The 23,084-nt window shown below is 45.9% G+C and overlaps 1 protein-coding gene across 1 annotated transcript in view; it reads right to left on the minus strand.

Annotated features, from left to right (window-relative positions):
- ctnnd2a (catenin (cadherin-associated protein), delta 2a) overlaps positions 1-23,084 on the minus strand; it is a 315,513-nt gene that overhangs the window by 197,127 nt on the left and 95,302 nt on the right. Inside the window, exons 10-11 of the mRNA XM_056299200.1 lie at positions 16,779-16,952; positions 1,379-1,754 (exon numbers count right to left, since the gene is read on the minus strand). Coding sequence (XP_056155175.1) covers positions 1,379-1,754; positions 16,779-16,952 — 550 coding nt within the window. The remainder of the gene's footprint in view (positions 1-1,378; positions 1,755-16,778; positions 16,953-23,084) is intronic.

Genomic DNA, 23,084 nt, shown 5'->3' on the forward strand with positions numbered 1-23,084 from the left:
ACTGAAAACGAAGCAATTGCAAGTTACTGTAGAGTCAGTTATATATATAGTAGCAAATTCGGGGGGCAGCTGGGAACCGCTGCAGCTGGGACATGAACCCGGGTCTTCTGCACAACAGGCAACTACGTTAACCAGTCAACTAAAGGGTCCAACCTGTTAGCTAAGGATAGTGAGTCTAGTCATTTGCGGTCATTACACTACCCTCCTCCTTCGAGAAGCGTGTCCCCGCGCTTCAGCATATCAGCTCCCTCACACCTCCAGGCGCACGTGCTTCCGATGGCCTCACCGTCTCACCATGCCACTTCTGACGCCAATGTAGCGAATTCGGGGGGCAGTCAGGAACCGCCACAGCCGAGTCGCGAACCCGGATCGCCCGCACTATGAGCAACTGTGCTCACCAGTCAACTAAAGGGCCCTTTAGTTGACCGGTTAACGTAGTCACCCACGGTGTGGGTGGCCAGGTTTCGCTTCCCGGCTGCCTCTGAATTCGCTACATACATATATATATATATATATGTGTGTGTGTGTGTGTGTATTTTCTAGGATGTGCTTCATTTCACTGTGATACAAGAGAAGGTCTAGCATAAAGACCTCAGTGACACTGGAGTCAAGGTTCCAATATGAAACAACCTCAATGGTCATGTATGTGCAGTTGCTTTTGGGATTCCTGGGAGAGTGTGTATATATGTATCTTTATTTGCTGTGGGTATGTTTTAATCAATAGGCAGTAGCAATCGATGTATGGCGTCACCCTAGGTCAGTGTGCCTCAGTGGACTCACCTGCAGGACTTGGCCATGGCCGTGGAAAAGAGAAGGATTTCGCCTTATCGCCTTTTCACTTTATGTATCTGTCTCATTCAACCAAATCTATTCTAAAGAGACCACACTCCCAGTCTTTTAGCTTCACGCTTATTGACCGCACTGTATTTTTCTTAGTGTGTATGTTTGTGTGTGTATATATGTGTGTGTGTGTATTTGACCTTCTAGTCAGCCTTTTTATAAATATGACACAGATGTAGTCTACGTAAAGCAAGGATTACGAATTCTCCTGCCACACCAGCATGTGCATACACACACACACACACACACACACACACACACAGGTATTCAACCTTACAGTATGGGTTGTCATGCTTAAGTTAGGATGTGAGAGAATGTGTCATGGTCCTACACAACACTGGTGCTTTCCTTAAAAGTTAAACACACTGTAACAAAAAACACACACACAGACACAGCAGCTGGAACCTCCTCTTCTCTAAACATGTTATAATCAACCCACAATTACACTCTTCAAACCTTTAATCCATAACACACACACACACACACACACAGACACACAGACACACACACACACATCCATTCCCGACTGTCTTCCTACCTGGGATCTTTCTGGATAGAGTCGATGGAGGGTGAACGCTGCAGGCTGCCTTCAGGTGGCAGGGCTGGCCCTGACTTGCTGTAGGGCGATTCCACCACCGAGGGGCAGTACTGTAGAGTGCGGTAGGGATCTGCCACATAGGGGTCAGAGCCATACACGTCCCCGCCTCCACCGCCTCCGCTGGTGGTGTAGCCTGGTCCCACCGTGGCATAGTTGTTGGTCCCGCCGCCACGGCTGTAGTTTCCTGTCCCTGTGCTGTGACTTCCTGTACGCTGTAAAGGGGCGGAGTCGACACCGGGGGAGGAGGGAGCTATGGGGGGAAAGTAGGGACAGAGGACATAACTTAGGACCTGGTCGTAGACACGCTGGGTCAGGTCTACAAAGGAGGAAGGGGGTGGAGTGGAGAGGAATGATGAAATAGAAGCAGAGGGGAGGGAGAAACGACGAGAGAAAGAGAGAGGGGATAGCAAAGGAGTGGGGGAGAGCAGAGGGGAGAAGAAAGGGAGAGAGGAGGAGAGGACAGTCGAAGACAGGCAGACAGAGAAGGGTGAACAGACAAACAGGTGGAGATATAAAGACAAGCTCATCTCCAAATGGTTGGAGAAATATTGGTCGTGTGCCAAGGATTACAATCAAGGACCAATATTTAACAGAGAGGAGAGGACGGAGGAGGAAAAGAGAGAAAAAAGGATTTCAGATATGTCAGTGTAGATAGAAAATTTGAAAGTCTGCTTGCATGAAAAAATATTTATCATTCCATTTCTTCACAGGATGCACAATATTTTAACATCTTAAAGGTTTTATCAACTCAATAGAAAAAGAGTTGTTAGCCATCTGGGACGAACACGGCACACATGAGTAGTAAAATACCACACTGTCTGTTTTCAGAGAGAGTCATGATACCCAAGAGCCACGCTGTGGTAAGAATAATGTAGTGGAGGCCATGCACTAGTATATGGACTATACTGACTTCTACCCCCGCCGCCGCCCCTTTTTCTCCCCAATTGGATCCGGCCAATTACCCCACTCTTCTGAGCCGTCCCGGTCCCTACTCCACTCCCTCTGCCGATTGCTGATCCAGGGAGGTCTGCAGACTACCACATGCCTCCCCCGATACATGTGGAGTCGCCAGCCGCTTCTTTTCACCTGACAGTGAGGAGTTTCGCCAGGGGGGAGGCTCACGCTATTCTCCCCAGTTCCTCCCCCGCTAACAGGCACCCTCACCGACCAGAGGAGGCGCTAGTGCAGCGACCAGGACACATATCCACATCCGGCTTCCCACCCGCAGACACGGCCAATTGTGTCTGTAGGGATGCCCGACCAAGCCGGAGGCAACACGGGGACTCGAACCGCCGATCCCCGCGTTGGTAGGCAACGGAATAGACCACCACGCCACCCGGGTGCCCCTGTGTTGACTTCTTGTATGGTACCTACATACACACCAGTCAGCCTGAAGGCACACAGACACTTTCACATTTGGATTTTCAGCCTGCAGTTTTCTCCCTGCAACTGTAATTAAAATATTTCAGTCCTGGCACCTCACTGGACGACTTGCAAGCACAGATAGAAATTCTCACTCGCTGCCTTGATTAACAATCGCCACTGCTTTGCAAATAAGAGACTGTAACAACGCCAGGATGTTTTTTGGGAGTAGCTAAAAGACAACTTTTTAGCACAAAGAGAGGGGGAAAAAACTGCCTGGTGAGCGATAATGACTCAAATTCCAAACTGTCAACCCATCTCTTATAAAAGTGAAATAGAAGTCAAATGAGGGATTGGCTCAGGAGATAAAAGCAGCCAGCAGGGGCACTCTAGCTGTCACCTTCCCTCCCCGTCGAGTTGGAGGGGAGTATCAGTAATACATCAAGGTTTTAATGTGAGTCTGGGGGCCTCCTTTCACTGACTATAAAAACACAGAGACAGAAGGTGTGGGGGAGAGCCATCTAATCTGTCACCAAGATACACAAACTCAATCTCTCTCTCTCTCGCATGCACACACAAACAAACACACACACACACACACACACACACACACACACACACACACACACATACATACACACTGTTTGCCTCTCTTTTCCTCTCGCTCTCCCTCACACATAAACTCACACTAACACCATAAATGAGTACTGCAGGGGGGGGGGTGTTTGTGTGTGTGTGTGTGTGTGTGTGTGTGTGTGTGTGTGTGTGTGTGTGTGTGTGTGTGTGTGTGTGTGTGTGTGTGTGTGTGTGTGTATAAGATAAATCAGGTTGCCGGGGGATCGATATGAGGCCATTTGATGACTGGGACTTTAACACAGTCCAATGAGACTCTCTTTAGAAAGGGAATTAGCTACTAAAAACATGTCTGGACTCAAAATACACACACACAAACAGTTTCCAACCATGCCTAGAACACACACACACACACACACACACACACACACACACACACACACACACACACACAGTGTGTACATAATGGGACTCAAGCAAAATCACGCTGATGTGCTCACATTGCACATACACATACACATTGTGTATGTGTTGCACACATTGGTGGGAGTGTGTACGCTTGTACACACACACACACACACACACACACACACACACACACACCAAACAAACTCGAAGAGTTATGATCTGTGTGCATGTGTGTAAGTCCTCAAGAGTTTCTCATCATTATGTGACCGACAAACTCGCTCTTTCACGCCATCTTGAGTGGTGGCATTTATTTGACCTTCACATACCTTCAATACCTCTTATGATGCATGCACGTATGCACACGCACACCACAAACACACACACACACACACACACACGTTTACCACATATGGATTTCCTTGATGTGGCAAAGCACAACCATCTAGTGCACATGGCAAATTATAAAAAGTGCTAAAAGCTGCTTGCATCCATCAACAATCTGATGAATGTCTGCAGTCTGGTAAGCCCCCCAAGATGGAGAAAAGGGGAAACATCTTGTATAATGGAACCACAATTTGAATATTTCAATTTTTTAACAAACATTATTTTTTTCAACCCCCCCAAAAACTAAAATCAGGTTATATGAAACTCAACCAATACAGTAAGAAATTCAAATGTGCAAACCCGAGAGGGAATGCCCATGAGGTGGAAGGCTGCGTAAGCTCTCGCACCGATACTCCAAATTTGAGACGGTTTCGAAGAATAAGACAGACAAGAGTGAAACGGGCGTGCATATGTGAAGCGTCATTGCTCCCATCAGAGGAAAAGCCCTGGTCCGTGTCTGTGCGCTGCTCTGTTTCACTGCCGTGTCTCTGCTGTGTCTGCACATCTCATTAGTAGCCAGGGCTGTAGGCTAACGCTGCCTGTGTCAGGCTGCTCTTCCCACAGGACTGACCTCGCTCTCAATGGAGCTGTCCTTGGAGACACGGGCAGATAGAGAAACAAGAGCCACTGACAGGGAGAGACCAATGGCCAGATGGGGGGGGGGGGGAGAGACTGGGGGGCATCCGGTAGCATAGCAGTCTATTCCGTTGCCTACCAACCGAATCCCCGTGTTACCTCCGGCTTGGTCGGGTGTCCCTACAGACACAATTGTCTGTGTCTGCGGGTGGGAAGCCGGATGTGAGTGTGTGTCCTGGTCGCTACACTAGCACCTCCTCTGGTGGGTCAGGGCGCCTGTTCAGGGGGGAGGGGGAACTGGGGGGAATAGTGTGATCCTCCCACACGCTACGTCCCCCTGGTGAAACTCCTCACTGCCAGGTGAAAAGAAGCGTCTGGCGACTCCACGTGTATCGGAGGAGGCATGTGGTAGTCTGCAGCCCTCCCCGGACTGGCAGAGGGGGTGCAGCAGCGACCGGGACGGCTCGGAGGAGGAGAGTAATTGGCTGAATACAGTTAGGGAGAAAGGGGGGGGGTCCAAAAAAAAAGAGAGAGAGAGAGAGAGAGAGAGAGAGAGAGAGAGAGAGAGAGAGAGAGAGAGAGAGAGAGAGAGAGAGAGAGAGAGAGAGAGAGAGAGAGAGGCAAAGAGAGAGAGAGGGAGGGAGACAGAATGTAATAAAGAAAAAAGAAGGGGCATGAGGAAGTGATAGGCCTGATAATTTATCATTTTATCTTCTCCTTTGTTTTCCACTTTCTTTTGACTTTGCATTGGGCTTCCTTCAGCCTCTTTATGCATTCCGTCTTCTCCTCCACTCCATCTCCTTCTGCACTCCTCTGTTTCTCTCCTATCTCCAACGGAGTGCTGGTAAATTTATCATTTGCTCCGGTAATAGCGTGTTCTGTCTGATAACTTGACCTTTAGGGCCAATATTGCCGAGGAAAGACTGGTGAGTGTGAGCATGTGTGTGTGTGTGTGTGCGTGTGTGTGTGTGTGTCTTTGTCTGTGTGTGTGTCTGTGTGTGTGTGTATGTGTCTATCTTTTGGTGAAATATGAGTACAGCTTTTGCTGGGGAACAGCACAAGGCTGACTCACCGCACTCTTTAATGAAATATAAAACACATCATAAACTGTGCCATGAGTACACACACACACACACACACACACACACACACACACACACACACACACACTACGTATGAGGAGAAAAAAAAAGGCTGGGCTCGTCTGTGCATTCCCTTGTTTAGAAATACAGTAAACAAATTATGGGTCCTGTTGGCAGATAAGCATCAGGAAGGGAAACTCAATTAGTCATTTGACAGCGATACCTCTGCAATTAGCCAGCCAGCCGAGGTGTCAGCTAGCTAGAGGATAGCAGATTTTCCTCCGGGCAGGTGAGAGAGAAGCACCCCCCCCCCACACCACCACCACAGGGGAGTGAGAGAGGGAGGAAGGGACAGAAATTAAGGCACATCACACTGAGGGGGCGGGGTGGTGGTTGAAAGCCGTGCGTGCATCGCTCATCTCATTCTTCCATCACGTCCTTTTGAGTCCATTCCCTCCATTTCTCCAACAGCCTCCTCCCCCTCGCTCTTGCTTTCTCTCTCCCACTCTCTTTCAATTTCTCTGAATGCATCCCCTGCCCTCCTCTCCCCATCCCTCACCTCACTTGCTTCTCCATCGCCTTCTCCACCTCTGTTCATCTCACCTTCTCTCCCATCCATCTCTTTCAATCCTTTCTCCCCATCGCTCACCATCCTGCCCATTTTCCTACATCCCTCCCCTTCGCCCCACTCCAGCTTTTCATCTCAGCCCTTCCTTCCCTCTTGAGCATCTCTCTCTCCCTCTCTCTACACTGTGGCTCCAGTAGTGTGTGTGATCATCAGAGCTGAGGACACGTCCTTTCTCTCGACACGCTTGAGTGCTCAGCACGATTACACAAAACCCCTTGGTATGGTCCATATCTCACACACACACACACACACACACACACACACACACACACACACACAGCCACAAATAAGTAGGTGGCTGACATGGGCTAGACATGCATGCTGGTAACACACCTCTATCTAAAGGTGTAACGGCAGGCTAGCAAACACACACATACACACAGTGCAGGGTATCACATAAATGCATAAATACTCCTTGACTCCAACATGACTGCATGTACTGACGACACAAACACACACATACATGCACTTGCATGTACAACCCCACTCACTCACATGTGTGTCCACACACACACACACATGCACCCACTTTCAAATATGCAAGTGGCGGACATGGGCTAAACATGCATGCTTGTAACATGTCTCTGTCTAAAGGTACAACGGCAGGCAAGCAAACACAAACATACAGGCTGTGCAGAGAGGCATATGTGTTATCATGTAAACACACAGACTCCGAGACACAAACATGAATGCATGTACCGACGACACACAGACCCATTACTTGCATGTACGTACACACATGCACGCAAACACACACACACACACACACACACACATGCACACAGACCCACTCACTTGCATGTACGTACACACATGCATGCAAACACACACACACACACGCACACAGACCCACTCACTTGCATGTACGTACACACATGCACGCAAACACACACACACACACACACACACACACACACACATGCACACAGACCCACTCACTTGCATGTACGTACACACATGCACGCAAACACATACACACACACACACAGAGCTTGGCATGAGAGCCGAGTGAGGATTAGTCTCTCTCTATGTTTATCCCTGAGAGAGCCTTCTAGCTAACACACAGCTCTTGGTGTTCCTGGACTAGACGCACCAGAGGTTACACACACACAAAGACAAACACACACACAAGCACACGACTCACATACATGCAGGCACCAACGAACAAAACGTCCTCCTTTGCACCTCCGGTGGAAGTATAGGGTAAAGTTTTATTGCCGCAGCATGTCAGTGGATGAGCACTTTTCTCTGCGGTAAGATAAGTCAGGACGCCACGTCTCTCTTTTCTGCTCGCTCCCTGCACGCCTCTCAGACGCAGCGGCAGCTCTGGGACACTGGTTGCTGCTAAGTGGTCACGCTGTGGAAGGACAATAAGAAAGGTCACACCCTCTGTAAATACGACAGGAGCGTTTCCTCTCACATTGGAGGGTAGGGAGTTTATACGTGGCGCGCCGTCATTCTGTGAGACACGTTCAGCAACAGGAAACAACAGCCGCAAGAGTAAACCCTGCAGTTCTACCATTTTGGCTAGTTGAAAGTAAGTTTTATTTGTGTAGCCCAATATCACAAATTAAAATGGTTTCGGAACAAATGGTTGGAGGTGCTGTCCCTTTAGAGAAAAGTCAACCAGTTCAATTTCGGCAACAGTTAATGTCAACAACCTGTTTTAGAGGCCTTGAGTCACGTGGTATCATTGCTCACTTGCTCATGGTGAGCCACTGGGGAAAGGAGCGTCACAAAACAAAGTGGACTTTTATTCCTCAAATGGCATATATGTACACATGCATGTATAATATCCATCTATCTATCTATCCATCCATCCATCCATCCAACCAACCATTCATCCATCCATCCATCTATCTATCCATCCATCCCACCAGTCTCACCATGCTGGAGCCAGCTAGTTGACAGGTAACTTTGTTTATCCTTTATTTTAAAAAGCTGAATCCAACTAGAAAGTAAGTGGTTTTCACGATATATAGAGAATATTGTAAAGAATTGTGCAGAGAAAATATGAGATATCAAGATAAACCCAGCAGACCCTTGAGAAACCAAGGATTTAGAATTAATTGATTCTGCTGTTTTATTATTCTCTGCAGGGCAAATGTAAAGACCTTCTTTAATAAATATAAATGTGCTTTAAACATTGCGTCTGCTGTTCTTTTCTTTTCTTTTGGGGAACATATTCAACATTGCTGTTGTGGGGTTGTCAAATTAATCTATGTAATCTCTGTGGACCATAACATTTGGATGTTCCTTTTCACTGTTATGAACTCACTGCTGCTGATTAAACATACAGTCATTGGGGGCACCCGGGTAGCGTAGTGGTCTAGTCTATTGTCTACCAACATGGGGATCACCAGTTCAAATCCCTGTGTTACCTCCGGCTTGGTCGGGCGTCCCTACAGACACAATTGGCTGTGTCTGCGGGTGGGAAGCCGGATGTGGGTATGTGTCCTGGTCGCTGCACTAGCGCTTCCTCTGGTCGGTCGGGGCACCTGTTCAGGGGGGAGGGGGAACTGGGGGAAATAGTGTGAGACGCCCACACGCTACATCCCCCTGGTGAAACTCCTCACTGTCAGGTGAAAAGAAGTGGCTGGCGACTCCACATGTATCGGAGGAGGCATGTGGTAGTCTGCGGCCCTCCCCGGATCGGCAGAGTGGGTGGAACAGTGACCGGGATGGCTCGGAAAAGTGGGGTAATTGGATGGGTACAATTGGGGAGAAAATATTAAAAAAAAAAAAACAGCTATTGGCGGCTTTAGCTATGTTTCACCTATTCCTCAAACTTAGCAGTGACAAAACTGAACTCCTCTTCATTGGCTCCAAGTCCACTCTCCGCCAAATCAACAACCTCGCACTCACCATCCATGGCACTAATGTCTCCTCTTCCTCCCAGGCATGCAACCTTGGTGTGATCCTTGATCCCACCCTCCCCCTTGAGCCACATATCTGCCAAAACCTCTTTCTACCACCTTCGCAACATTGCGAAAATAAGACCCTCTCTCACACGCCCTGCTGCTGAGATACTGAGCCATGCCTTCATCTCCTCCCGCCTTGATTACTGCAGCTCACTCCTCTATGACATCAGTGTTAGCTCTACCAAGAGACTCCAATTGGTCCAGAACGCATCCGCCCGACTTTTAACTTTCACCAAATCCTGGCACCACATCACACCAGTCCTAAAAGACCTCCACTGGCTACCCATCTCCCACCGGATCAATTACAAAATCCTGGTTCTTACTTATAAAGCCCTTCACAAGCTAGCTCCCCCATACCTCACTGACCTCCTCTCCCCCTACCAACCCTCTCGGTCCCTCAGATCCATCTCAGCCTCCCTTCTCTCTACCCCAAGGTCCAACCTCCACAGCTTTGGTGACTGAGCCTTTTCCAGGGCAGCTCCCAGGCTCTGGAACTCACTCCCCTAAATCATTACAGACTCAGAATCCCTCCCACTCTTCCAGTCCCATCTCAAGACACATCTCTTCTCCACTGCCTTCTCGTGCCCCCTCCCCCGGTCCTCTCATCCACCCCTAATCTGAGGCAGACTAAGGACTGAGCACTCGACCTGCTCCCTCCCTCAACTCCCTCCCCAACTCCCTCCCTAAGCACATCAGACACTGCTGTGATCTGCCCACATTCAAGTCATTAATCAGGACTCACCTCCTCAGACTTCATCTGTGATTTATGTGATTTACGATGTTTGTTTTTCCTTTCTCTTTTGTATCTGTCCAAGTGGGAGAGTACTGCTGGCGTCGTGTGTGGCTGCCGCTTCTCCCTCTCGTAGCCCCCCTTCCCATCCACCCCAGTATGTCTGTGCTATGTTTATCTGTCGTCTTGTTTCACCCCGTTTATTGTAAAGTGACTTTGAGTGTTAGAAAAGCATTATATAAGTTTAATTTATTATTATTATTATTATTTAAATTGAAACGGGCCCCACCCTCCCAAAGGGCCCCCGACTGACATAAAATAATTGAACTCACCCGTTTTTATTTTATTTTTTGCTGGACGGGCCGGGCTAGCCCTACAATCACAATGTTTATGTTAGCGTGACCGACTGAATGATCATGCTAGATGTGATTAGGCCGCTGGATCAGGTGACCAACGATGTCACTCAAGTTACACGATTGGTTGGCTGACCAATGATGTCACCAGTAAACACGGAAGTGGAAGTTTCCCACCTTTCACTCTTTTAAAAAGAATCGGCGCTGTGGTTCCAGCTCATTCCACATTTATCGCACGCTAACGGACGGGATGTATTGCTGCTCGTGGATACTACTGACACACTACGGACGGAATATGTTGCTGCTCTTTCCACATCTGGTGATGCACTGTAACAGTCCGGCATAGAGCAGAGGAAGAGAGAAAGCGGCTCTCCATACGCCAAGAGGCATGGGGGAGAGTGCACAGTTAAAGCACCCGAAATAACAATCACTGTTTAATGCACAATTTGAAATTGAGAATTAAACACCGAGTAATGGAAACACGCGGATTTCGAAAAAAACTCAAACATCATGAAAAAGTTTATACACTCGCATGATGTGGTTTTTCAGATGATTCAACAAAGCAATATTGTCCAAAACTGAAATGGAAACACATTTCCCCCATTTCAGTTAAGGTAGCAAGTTTATGAAGAGCGATGGCGGTGTGCATCTTGGTTGGAACCGGTTCTCTTGAGGGGGACCCCATGAGGGAGGGGTCTTACTGCATTGCATTGGATCCACAGGACCTCTGTAAGATCATAGGTATGAGATTTGCCTTCCCGTCATATGGCCTCATTGCCTTCAATTAAACACTATCACGTCTACTGCGGTGCATGCAACCGAAATCACCGTTCCAACACTTATCAGGTCTTGGGAGATCCCTCGCCATATAGTGAGAAGAGAAAACCCAGCTTTAATCACATAAAATCATCACTCATTTCATTTGCAACTGTGTTTTTCATTGACTTAAAAAAAAATCCCTTCTATTTTGCGCAAAACTGCACTGGAAGCCCACCTACCCTGACAAAACACTCAATACAATGTGAGGCTTAGAAAAATGAGAGACCTCCACAAATAGAAACAGATAAAAGAGTAAGGGGAGCTAATAGATAATTAGAATAGTTATAATTACAATTTCTAACTAATAGTTAAAATTCAACTCGCTATGTTAGTAAACAAAAAGGTTGCAGTGTGAGGTTGAAAATGACTAAATAAAACTAGGATCAAGAGGCAACCTAAACATGTCTGACCTTGCAGCCTGCAGAACAGAAAAGACCTTGTGACTGAATTACTTATATACAGCTATTTGGGAGCAACAAGCTTTGCTGATAATAATGGCCCAATTGCTCTGACAACCACAACACACACACACACACTCAATAGTGTATGTACATACATAATACAATCACACATTGTATGCATATGCGTGTTTTAGGAAAATATGGAAACTAAACAAGTTGACCCATTATGTAATGAATTTTGTGGATGTCTGGTTCCTTTCTTTTCTTTTTCACAAACAATATGACCATATTTTTGCTATGACGTTCCGTCATTACGCGAGGGAGAACTAGTATTTGTTGCCTCTTCAAACAGGAGGAGGCAGTAAAATTTGATTTCTTGACTATCCTTATCAACAGCATGGCTCTATGTGACTTATTTCCTCAACACTAGAGTCAATTTTACAATTACTATAAATAAATAGGCCAACATTAGCGGGCGAGACACGACAAAAAGTAGCGGACAAACATAATCGAAAAACATTGATGTGGTGTTAGGGACGCCCTGCGCCACCCTGACAGAAAGTCTAGCATGTCAGAATTGTTTTTGTTTTCCTGCGTAGTCTGACGTCTCCTACAACGTGTTGCTTGACGTTGACCAATAGGATGATGGAGTGCTCTCTGGTACACATATGTAAACATGGCAAAGAGAAAGAGATGCTGCTATTGCTGCTGTCAGGTGGAACGATGAAACCGAGGAAGGGTTCGTTGAGCAGTGGCAACAATACCCTTAACTTTTTGAAGTTTCCTAGAGGGAGGACCAAGACAAAGTCAAAAAAAGATGGGCTAAATGTTGGCGAGAAATAGCGGAGGCACTTCAGTAACCCGGTGGTTAAGCTAGCTAGCTAGTTATGTTATTATTCCTCAGTAGCAATAGCCACAACAGCATCCACAATTATTTTCTTTCTTTCTCTTTCGTTTTGGAACACAAGACCGCCAGCATCACACATATGTAGCACTTCTGTAGCCATGATTGACAATTTCTTGACCCTCCTCCCCGACGATCTATGAACTTGCGCATGATCGTTAAAGGCAGCATACGATAATTGGTCGGGGTCATACTTGTAGTGTTGCCAGTCTCCCGGCCAAGACAAGGCAAGAATTTACGACACTATGGTTGCTTAATCTGACCCGGGGACCATCGTGAAAGACAAAAATATCATGATCCCGGCATACATGAAATAGTGTGACACCCATCTAGTAGGCTGACATTATTCCACTGGTCAGTTTAAGACCTTTGTCTTGGAGGAAGAGGAGAAACAGCAGAACATTAAGAGCAAACAAAGGAGGCAAAGAAATAGTTAAGGAAGGAAAGGAAAGGAGGAAAAAGAGAAAGGGCTAAAGCCAGAAACATGAAGTGAATGTGAGCTTGGCTGGCAAGAGAGGGAGGGAAAAGAGAGGTAGGGAGGGGAACTGAACGGGGTAAAGGTGGTGGAGTTGAGGAACACGGGTCATTACTTCACTGATGTGCACCATCCACCAACCTACTATAGTCCATGATGGATAGATGGACGGAGGATGAAGAGAAAGAAAGGAAACTTGAAAGAAAGGGAGATGTTGGTGATTCACTGTAGGCGAGGAGGCAAAAGGAGGGAGAGAAATGGGGAGAGTGGGTTAAGAGAAAATAGACATTGAGGAAAAAGGTGAAGTCAGAAAAAGAGAAAGCAAGAGAGAGCGATAACGGATGATACTTAAGCAAAAAATGAGGGGAAATAGAGAGGAAAGCCAATGTTCATGTGACTTAAAAAAAAATCAAAAACACTAATGTCCTCTAAGAGAAAAGGACTTGTATATAAGATGCATCCCTAGGCAAATCACTGCCGCAGTGCCTTAGCTGCAGGAAGTGTGTGTGTGTGTGTTAGAGAAAGTGAGTGTGTGTGTGTGTGTGAGTGAGAGAGAGAGAGAGCGTGTGAGAGAGAGAGAGTGTATGTGTGTGTGTGTGTGTGTGTGTGTGTATGTGTGTGTGTGTGTGTGTGTGTGACTGTGACCATGCCAGAATAATAGCTTGAAATAGGCCACATTAACCTGCAGTCCTCTGGGGCACTGGCCTGGTTTAATCCAGGAATGAGAGGCACTGAGCGTCACTGCCTCAGAGACACACACTCACTCACACACACATAACACACACGTGCACTCAGTCTACTGTGCCTGTGCATATTAGTGCTAAACCGGATATGCATGACTATGTGGTGTATTTTGAATGAATCAAACATGGACTAGAGAGAATTGGGGAGGAAAGAAAGAGTGAGAAAGGGGATTGTAAAAATGAGAGAGAGGGGACAAAAGAAAGAGACGGGGCAAACAGATGGAAAAGTCGGGGTGACGTTACGACGGGTGCTGTGAAAACAATCTAAGTTTTTCATAAATTGGGGCGTTACCGTTCTTCTTGTCTATCTCTCTGCTTCGCTTATTTGATTTTGATATACTTTATTGATCCCCACTGGGAAATTATGCTCTGCATTTAACCCATCCTAGCTGTGTAGCTAGGAGCAGTGGGCAGCCACCGTGCAGCACCCGGGGACCAACTCCAGTTCGTCTTGCCATGCCTCGGTCAGGGACACAGACAGGAGTATAAACCCTAACATGCATGTCTTTTTTGATGGTGGGGGAAACCAGAGCACCCGGAGAAAACCCACTGCAGACACAGGGAGAACATGCAAACTCCACACAGAGGACGACCTGGGATGAGCCCCAAGGTTGGACAACGCCTGGGTTCGAACCCAGGACCTTCTTGCTGTGAGGCGACAGTGCTAACCACTGCGCTGCCTTCTGTTAGCTTGTCTTGCATTTTTCCTAATATAATGTGTTATTGATCATGGTGAGGTTGTTTTCATTTTACCCATCCCAGGAGTGGTTGGTCAGCAACAGGACAGACGTTTCAGCATATGCATACATACAGACTGAACACTCGTCTTACAGTTGAAGGGGGTCTACTCACTATGTCACCCTGCTGCACGGAACATTAAATCAAATGACAACAAAGACCACTTCTCCTGCTTTTGTCCACTTCTATGTCTCTCTGTCTGCCTGACTACCACTTCACCTGGGTTGATGTCTCGAGCTCATTCAGGAAACTCAACTCCCTTGGAAATTAAAACATGTGCAGCCGTATTTATGTGAGGTGCTTTCATTGTGTCATGCCTCAACACCTCTTCATGGCCACATGTAGCTCACCCGAGTCCTCCGTGAACACTGTGATTTTATTTAACTGTGGTGAAATTGCCCTCGAGTTAGCCTGATGCCATTTATCATCTATACGGAAGGCATACACAACTTTGGTTTCAAAGAAAATTTCCACCACAAACATATCTTCCTTCCGCCAAAGGAATGACGTACAGCATTAATTACTTTGATCCATGCCAACATAATGAACCAATAACGTGAGTATGTCATGGCCAAGAAAGGCACCATGACATAATTAATGACTTACTGCTTCCCATGTCAGCACAATCCTTATCAGTTCATTATGTGCTATTGCTTTGCACATTATGAATCTCTATTAAGACAACCGCCGCCCCAGTCACCGCATGAGCTATTCACATGACTGTTAACATATTGTCCTGTAGCCAAGTCTGCATTCAATGGCCTAATTATGCAAAGAATTGATCACTTAAGACCAGCTAAGTAGTCCTGACAGACTTTGCCTAAGCAGTTGCTGGAAATAGTATTCAAGAACATGAAGCTTATTCTGTTGCAGAAAGTGCAGAAAACATCTGGCCCGTGTTTATGATGAATTATCCACAGGATGATAAAAGCTTACACTGGCAGTATTCCATAAAGGAATTAAGAAAAAGAAAACACGATGAAAAACTGAATTAAGACACGGGATTCTCTTACCAGAATAGTGCAAATATCAGACTCTGCCATTAAATGCACGATCTCATCCTCAGTTTATTGATTTTGGTAGCTGAAATTAAATTGTCCTTTGTGAGTTTTCTCCTACGAATCAACGCCACAAGTCCAAGGCACAGTAAAAGAGAGATATCAGTATATTCTCTCTGTACACTTCTGACAACCATTGATTAGATTAACTCCTATTTATAAAGACAATTCAATTATAATTAATGAGCAGCAATTCCTAGACAGCGATCAAAGTAACATATTCTACGAGGCGAACACGAAGCTCACTGACCCCGCACCCTGAAGAAGCTTCAAAAGTGACACTCCGCTTTAAGGCAACTCTTGCTCTTTTCAGATATCCCATAGAGTGAAATGATCCAAAACCAAGCACTCATCGAGACTGGCATATTTACCTTCTGCTGCTGACCCAAATGCTAATGATAGCTATTAAAGCTAGGCTGGCTAATGACATCGAGGGAGCTGTAAACGTGGCATGACCGGATCGGATGTCTTCATGTGGGCAAAATGGGATTAACGTGGCGTACCTAAACCCACATCCGGATAAGCTCAACGAGGCCAGATTTAAAATACAATGCAATGCTTCCCACAACTGAGTGCCAGCAACTGTGGGAGTGTGTGTGTGTGTCTGTGTGTGTGAAGGTTTTGTGCTTATCAGAGCAATAGGGTTAGGGTTAGGTTGAGGTTATGTTAGGTTAGCTTTGGTATTTTCCAGGTCTTTTTCCTAGTGTTGCAAAGCGACGACATCACAACAACGTGACTGGTCCATTGCAACGATAGTCCTGGAGCAACATTACTTATGATGTCGTGGGAACAACACCAACACGGCCATATCAGATCGTGTGTGTGTGTGTGTGTGTACGCACATGGGACTGCGGTGTGTAAGGGGGGGTATAGGTAATAGACTCCTTTACAACCCTTATTTTTGACTGAGAAGCACTGAACAAGCATGTGCCCCTTTTTATCTCCTGAGGGCCAGTATCATTTGTATTTGCCATAAGTGATTTGAGTTCAAATTCTATCTTGAAGTTAAAGTTAGTTTGTTCCAGATAAATAAAGATAATTACATCAAAAAGCAGAACAATATTGTGCAAAGTGTAACACCAAACCAAACACACAGCACATGAAAAATTAAAATCATACAAATAAATGCATGAGTTGAATTGTAACAGTCCTGAAAGACTGAAAGAAGTGTACTAGGGGTCTTACCAGTGTTGTTACGGTAGGGACCCGTGTCTGGCCCTTGGGCCTGGCTCAGGCTCCTCATGGGGCCTTTGTTGTGGTAGACCCGCTCCTCATAAATGGGATCTATGTGGTGCTCCGGGGACCCAAGGGGTCGAAGGGGCTCCTGATTGTGCTGGCTGCTGTAGGAACCGCGAGAGCCTGGAGGACAAGAAGGGGACACAGCAGGAGTGAGGATGGAGGAGAGAAAGCGGAAATAAAGGAAGGGAGAGGGCAACCAATGTCAGTGAAGGGTGGAGGGGAGAAGTCAGGGGAAGGTAAAGAGGAAGCGAAGGGGGAAGGAGTGAAGGATTTAGTGACGATAAGAGGAAGTGTAAAAATGGGGAGGGGGTATGGAGGTGGAACAGCGGGAGGGCAGGGGAAGGTGGACGGTGGGGTGAGAGGAGGGCGGGAGAGGTACAGAGAGAAGGGGAAATCGAATGTGAGGAGAGAGGGATGGTTGCCACAGGAGAGAAAATAATGACAGAAAGAGACGAAGAGTGGAGAAGAAAAGAGCAGTCTGTCAGCAAAAGTATCCCTCCTCTGTTTTCAGACCCATCCATTTCACCTTTCAAACCACAGTGATGCTCATAAATCCAACAGCTATTAAAAATATTGGGATTCAGCAAGTGGGAATGAAAAAAAAACAGATAGAGCCACTACTTGAAATGGAAATCACTCCCAATTCGGCTATTTCACAACACGCAGCAAGTCCATTGTTCCTGACCGCTACATTTGTAGGTAGGTGTCCCCCCCCCTCCGTTCTGCTGATAGAGAGGGTGATGGAGAGCCAAGCGACAGACAGGAAACAGGAAACCATTCATATGGGTGGGTGTTGGGGGTTAAAAGACAGCGATAGAGACACGCCAAGACAGCAACGAGCAGAGAAAGCGAGAAATACGTACTGAAAAGCAAGGAAGGAGGAGGACTAGAGGGAAATAAGCGTGGATAGAGGAAGTGATATGGAGAGATAGAAAAAGAGGACTGGGAGTGAGTAAGCAAGACGAAGAAAGAGTGGGAATGAAAGAGAGAGAGAGAGCGAGAGAGAAAGAAAGCAAGTTGGGAGTGGGTGGGAAGGAGAGAGAGAGAGAGATGGTGAGACAGACACTGTTTCTCTGCATTTCATTTTTTTAATCTCAATGGAACACTTTGCTAGTCGTCAGCTATAAAATAATGAAATGCAGAGTTCCCATCCCCTGCTATGGCTTTGGCAGGAATCCCACAGACATGGGGCAAGGAAGACGTTGACAGCAGGCATTTGTTCATTACACAGCAGAACAAATGTAAGGCAGGAGCCTCCCCCTGAAGCGAGGGAGAGAAATAGAGAGAAAAATAGAGAGAGAAATAGAGAGAGAGAATATGGAGATTGCTAGGGACGATGTAGGCAGTGAAAGACTAAAGAAAGGCAGCGAGATGGAGAGAGGAGATCGGGGACATGCACTCACAAATTCGCACTCACCACCAACGATTCACACCAACAACAGCTTTGAAATGATCCTCCCACAAATGTTCCAGAGCTCGTTTTGTGAGCAGTTCTTGGTAAAAGATTATCATCAATTTAAACAACAAAATTGCGTATCATGATATGACAATATCTGAATTTCATCCCGATGCAATACTGTTGAAAGATAAATGGTAGTATTGAATTATTGCCCCTGCAGCCCTGGTTGAGGGGTATGTAAAGCATGATGTTTTAGCCACTTTAGTTTTGGCGCCGCTAATCTAAGCCTTACTTTGTTTCCACCACCCACTTTGCACCCGGTCACACCCTTTGAGGAGATCAGAAAACACTGACCTCCTCCCCCACACTCTTATCATTTCCACATTAAAGAACCTATCAACAGAAAATAATAAAATATGCAACCAGAAATGCACACATATAATTTTGTTTGCATATTTTTATGCAAACAATTTATGCTGTTGGCGTTAAACCACCCAAACACCTAAAATGCTCCAATTCTTTTGTGTTGGGGGGGGGGGGTAGAAAAAATAGTCTATGCTGCAGAAGAAGGCACAAGCAGCCCAGGACTTGAGTCGACTCTGAGCCCACCGGCGTCTCTTGCGTGTTGCTAAACGATAAGCATTGGCACCCCTCATTATGCCCGTCTTGAGTGTGACCGTGACAAAAAAAGCGACTGTGCGTCACGCCACAGTGTCTCCTTTCAACAGCCTCGTGAAAGCCTGGCCTGTTTACCTCCCTTCCCCTTGAAAAGGTAGGCTGCCACTCTTCACACACTACTAGACTGCAGTTACCAGATAAAGAGGGGAATAGAAAGGGGGAAAAGGGGACAGGGGAGGGACACAGTGTAGAGAGAGAGCGAGAACGAGAGAGTGAGCGAGAGAGAGAGCGATAAAGAGGGTTGATGGAGGGAGAGTGCAAAAGTTGGACATGGGAGAAAGGAAGATGAGAGAAAGGCAGTGGAGAGAGAGAGAAAGAGAGCGAGTGAGCGAGAGAGAGCGGTAGAAGAAGGTTGATGAGTGAGAGAGTGCAAAAGTTGGACATAAAGAAAGAAGGAAGAAGAGAGAAAGAGGCAGTGGAGAGAGAGAGTTGGAAGAAGGTTGATGGAGGGATGGAGGGAGAGTGTGAAAGTTGGACAGAGAAACAGAGAAAGGAAGAAGAGTGAAAGAGGCAGTGGAAGAGAGAAAGAGAGAACATCAATGAAGCACCCATTGAAGTGAATCATAATGAGGGGGAGGAAGAGAGGAAGAGAGGATGAGACTGCTGTATAAAGAAGGAAAGAGGGACAGCGTGTGAGAGACACATACAGCGGGAGAGGTGGTCTAAAAGGAAACTTTAAAAAGAAATTAGAAAAATGGACGGTCAGAATATGCATGAAGGAGTGCTAATTAGAGTAATGGGCCCGCCCCTTTGTGGCATGACTCACTCCGACTCCCCATCTTCCTCCTATTCCTTCATTCTTTGAAGTCTTGGGGAGTCGGCTTTATTTATTTATTCATCCTTTTATTTATTTATTTTTTGGCTCAAAGAGATCCAAAAGTACTGACCTCTTTCTTTCAAAGGGAAAGGAGACATAAAGTAAACGAGATAGAGAGATGCCGAGGGAGGAAGAGAGAGAACGAAAGAGAGAGCTGACCTGCAAGTTGTTTCATTCATTCTTAAAAAGAGAGGCGAAGCAATAAAAAAAAAGTAGAAACAAAAATAGAACTGATGAAAAAATGGAAAAACAAAATCTAAGGACGAGAAAAAAGGAAATCTAAACACAGACGTTGGCCCCTTGCTGCTTCCAGTCCTGTTTGTGCGCTTGAAAGGAAACCATTAAAACATCACCAACACCTAACGCTTGTAAATGATGTAAGCATGGAAAGAAAACCGCCCTCAGCCAACAACCAGCAATTACGTATTCACGTGTTGGTCTTTATACAGTTCCACTGTGAGGCCATTAGGGTTTCCCCTCTTTAAAGTTTAGACACGGTGCTGAAATTAAACCACAGGGTTCCCACATTCATGTTTGTGGGACAGAGAAATCAAAACACGGATCATGTAATGCCAAAGGCGACTCTGATGTCTGCATGGCTTAGCTGTCAATAACCAGTCAGTGTCAGTGTCACCGTCTACTTCCTCATCACCGCTTGTTCTCTTTTATATGCAAGACAATGTGTCTGTGAAATGGGCCATTCAGTTCAAGGCTAAATTGACTGATGTACTCAACGCTAACCTCTCATCATCATCATCATCATCATGTATGCTAACCTCTAATAGCTTAGTACAACAGGTTATCCTAATGTGTAACCTAGTACATAAACTGAACCATCTGTAACATAACACCTATCTCGAACATAAAACCTAAACTTAATCATTTCTCATCTTATACCTAAAATTAGCCATCTCTAACCTAATACCTAACCGTTACATCTGCAAAGTCACACCTAAACTTAACCATATGTAATGTACGTGATAGGGTGATCGGAGTGGATGTCCTTAACAATGTCTTTATTCATTGATTTGTTCAAATACATTCTGCTTGCATCCAGACTCGACCAGTGACGTCGCACTGAGTATGAATATGCCATTAATCTGACAGGACACGGAAGCGGGGCAGGCTAAGCTAACTGTTAGCCCATGAAGACTGGCAGTACTGACAGACATCCTGGCGTTTGCTCTCTTGGACAGTGAATTTTTTTTTTTAATATGTTGGATATATGTGTTTTGTAGTTTTTTTTGTAGTTTGGAAATACGTGTTCTTGTTGTTTGGATATGTGTTTTTGTCTTCGTGTTGCACTGCTGGTGGCTGGGGGAAATGATATTTCATTTCATTTCATTTCATGTGTGCAGCCATTTCATTCCACCTGTGCATGGAATGAAATGACAAAAATTTTCCTGATCCCTGATTAATAATCATATATTGTCCTGAATTATCTTAGAAAAAAAAATCTCAGCTGCGGCATACAGTCTTAAGAGTTCAGAGTGCAGCCTTTGCTGGGTACTATTATTTTGAAAATGTGTGGCTGAATGGGGTCAGGCCACAACATATGAGATGGGAGGTATGACAGCCGAGATATGACATGGGAGGCTTCAACATGCAGCCTTGCAGTCTCGGATTACTGATTTTGCTTGTGCAGGAACTGGAAAGGTAAATCAGATCATTGTAGAATGTGAGTCATCACAGGGGGAGGGTGGCCTCCATGCCGGTCAGGACCTAAAACATCCTGGTAGAGTTCCTAAACTGAGTAATGAATGAGAGCGTTTTACCTAACATGGTATACAGTGGCAGGTGAGTGGGGTTTGGATGACAGAATGACTACCAGAAAGTTTAGACAGCCACAAGTCAAATAAAGTGAAGTCATCATTTATATAGACCAAAACCACAAGGTAGAAAATCTTTCACAGCTGTCAGATCGAAAATGATTAATCTGTTTTAATGTGTCAACTTTTCAGGAAATTAGAAAATCAGTCATCTATTTTCAGACAAGTGATCAGGCATTTTTGACCACAGCCACTGTAATCCAATTTGAATCGTTTTCAATCATAAGATCATGAAGCTTGCACCACATGCCACCGTTTTTGCAGAGCAAACGTCATAAAAAAGGTTCAATTCAAGAGAAATGTAGAAATTATTTACTTTGGAAGTCCAAGTTATCTTTTATGGAGTTAGCAATATGACTGGTTTCAGTTCTATCCATTGTTATTCATGTTATCCAACAACAGTTTTCTTTCAACAATATCAGTGACCAATGAGAGCTCGATATTTCGAAAGCCTAGAGTGTTTTCTCTGTTCTGTGTAAAAACTGTAGTGTTATGTCTCGCCGTTTCAGAGCAAAATTACTTCATTTGAATTTTGCTCCTGATCCGTCGCCATGGTAACTTTTTGGCCTGAGTAGGCTTCTGTTAATACAGAACAGGTAACCACGTGATGGCACATTGCATTCTGGGTTGTGGTTGCCATTAGTTAGGATACACTTCTTTGTATACATTCATTTTGCTTACAGCGACAACAAACATAAATCAATAGAGGTAAAAAACAAAACAAAAAAAAACACAAGAATGGCAGGTGTCCAGGTGGCATGGTGGTCTATTCTGTTGCCTACCAACATGGGGATTGCCGGTTCAAATCCCCATGTTACCTCCGGCTTGGTCAGGTGTCCCTACAGACACAATTGGCTGTGTCTGTCGAGGGGAAGCCGGATGTGGGTATGTGTCCTGGTCGCTGCACTAGTGCCTCCTCTGGTCAGACGGGATGCCTGTTCGAGGGGGAACCTGGGGGGAATAGCGTGATCCTCCCATGCACTACGTCCCCCTGGCGAAACTCCTCACTGTCAGGTGAAAAGAAGTGGCTGGCAACTCCACAAGTATCAGAGGAGGCATGTGGTAGTCTGCAGCCCTCTCCAGATTGGCAGAGGGGGTGCAGCAGCGACTGAGACGGCTTGGAAGAGTGGGGTAATTGGCCAGACACAACTAGGGAGGAAAAAGGGGGGGAATCCCCAAAAAAACCCCAACAGCAAATGGACCGGGCAAAGATCAAGTGCAAGATTCCTTGGAGAGAGAGGAGAGACAGAAGCTGAATAAGGGAAGCAAAGGAGTGCTACTTCAACAAAATAAAGGAAATTAACGGGCTCGATCTGCACGAACAGAGTGGTCAGGTGATCTCCAGATGTGTTTTCCTACATTGTTTGCGGTGTCAGCGCTTACACATTTGAGCAGTTCAGAAATTATAAATGTCTCCAGACCTTCAGTTTATCAATGGATGGGTGCAGGGCCTGCAGATTTTCAGAGTCGACGACCAGAAAACCGTCATTCGCACAAAGGTAGGTAATCGGCACTCAACCCACACAAAG

The sequence above is a fragment of the Lampris incognitus genome, chromosome 19 (genome assembly GCF_029633865.1).
Source record: "Lampris incognitus isolate fLamInc1 chromosome 19, fLamInc1.hap2, whole genome shotgun sequence".
NCBI lineage: Eukaryota > Metazoa > Chordata > Actinopteri > Lampriformes > Lampridae > Lampris > Lampris incognitus.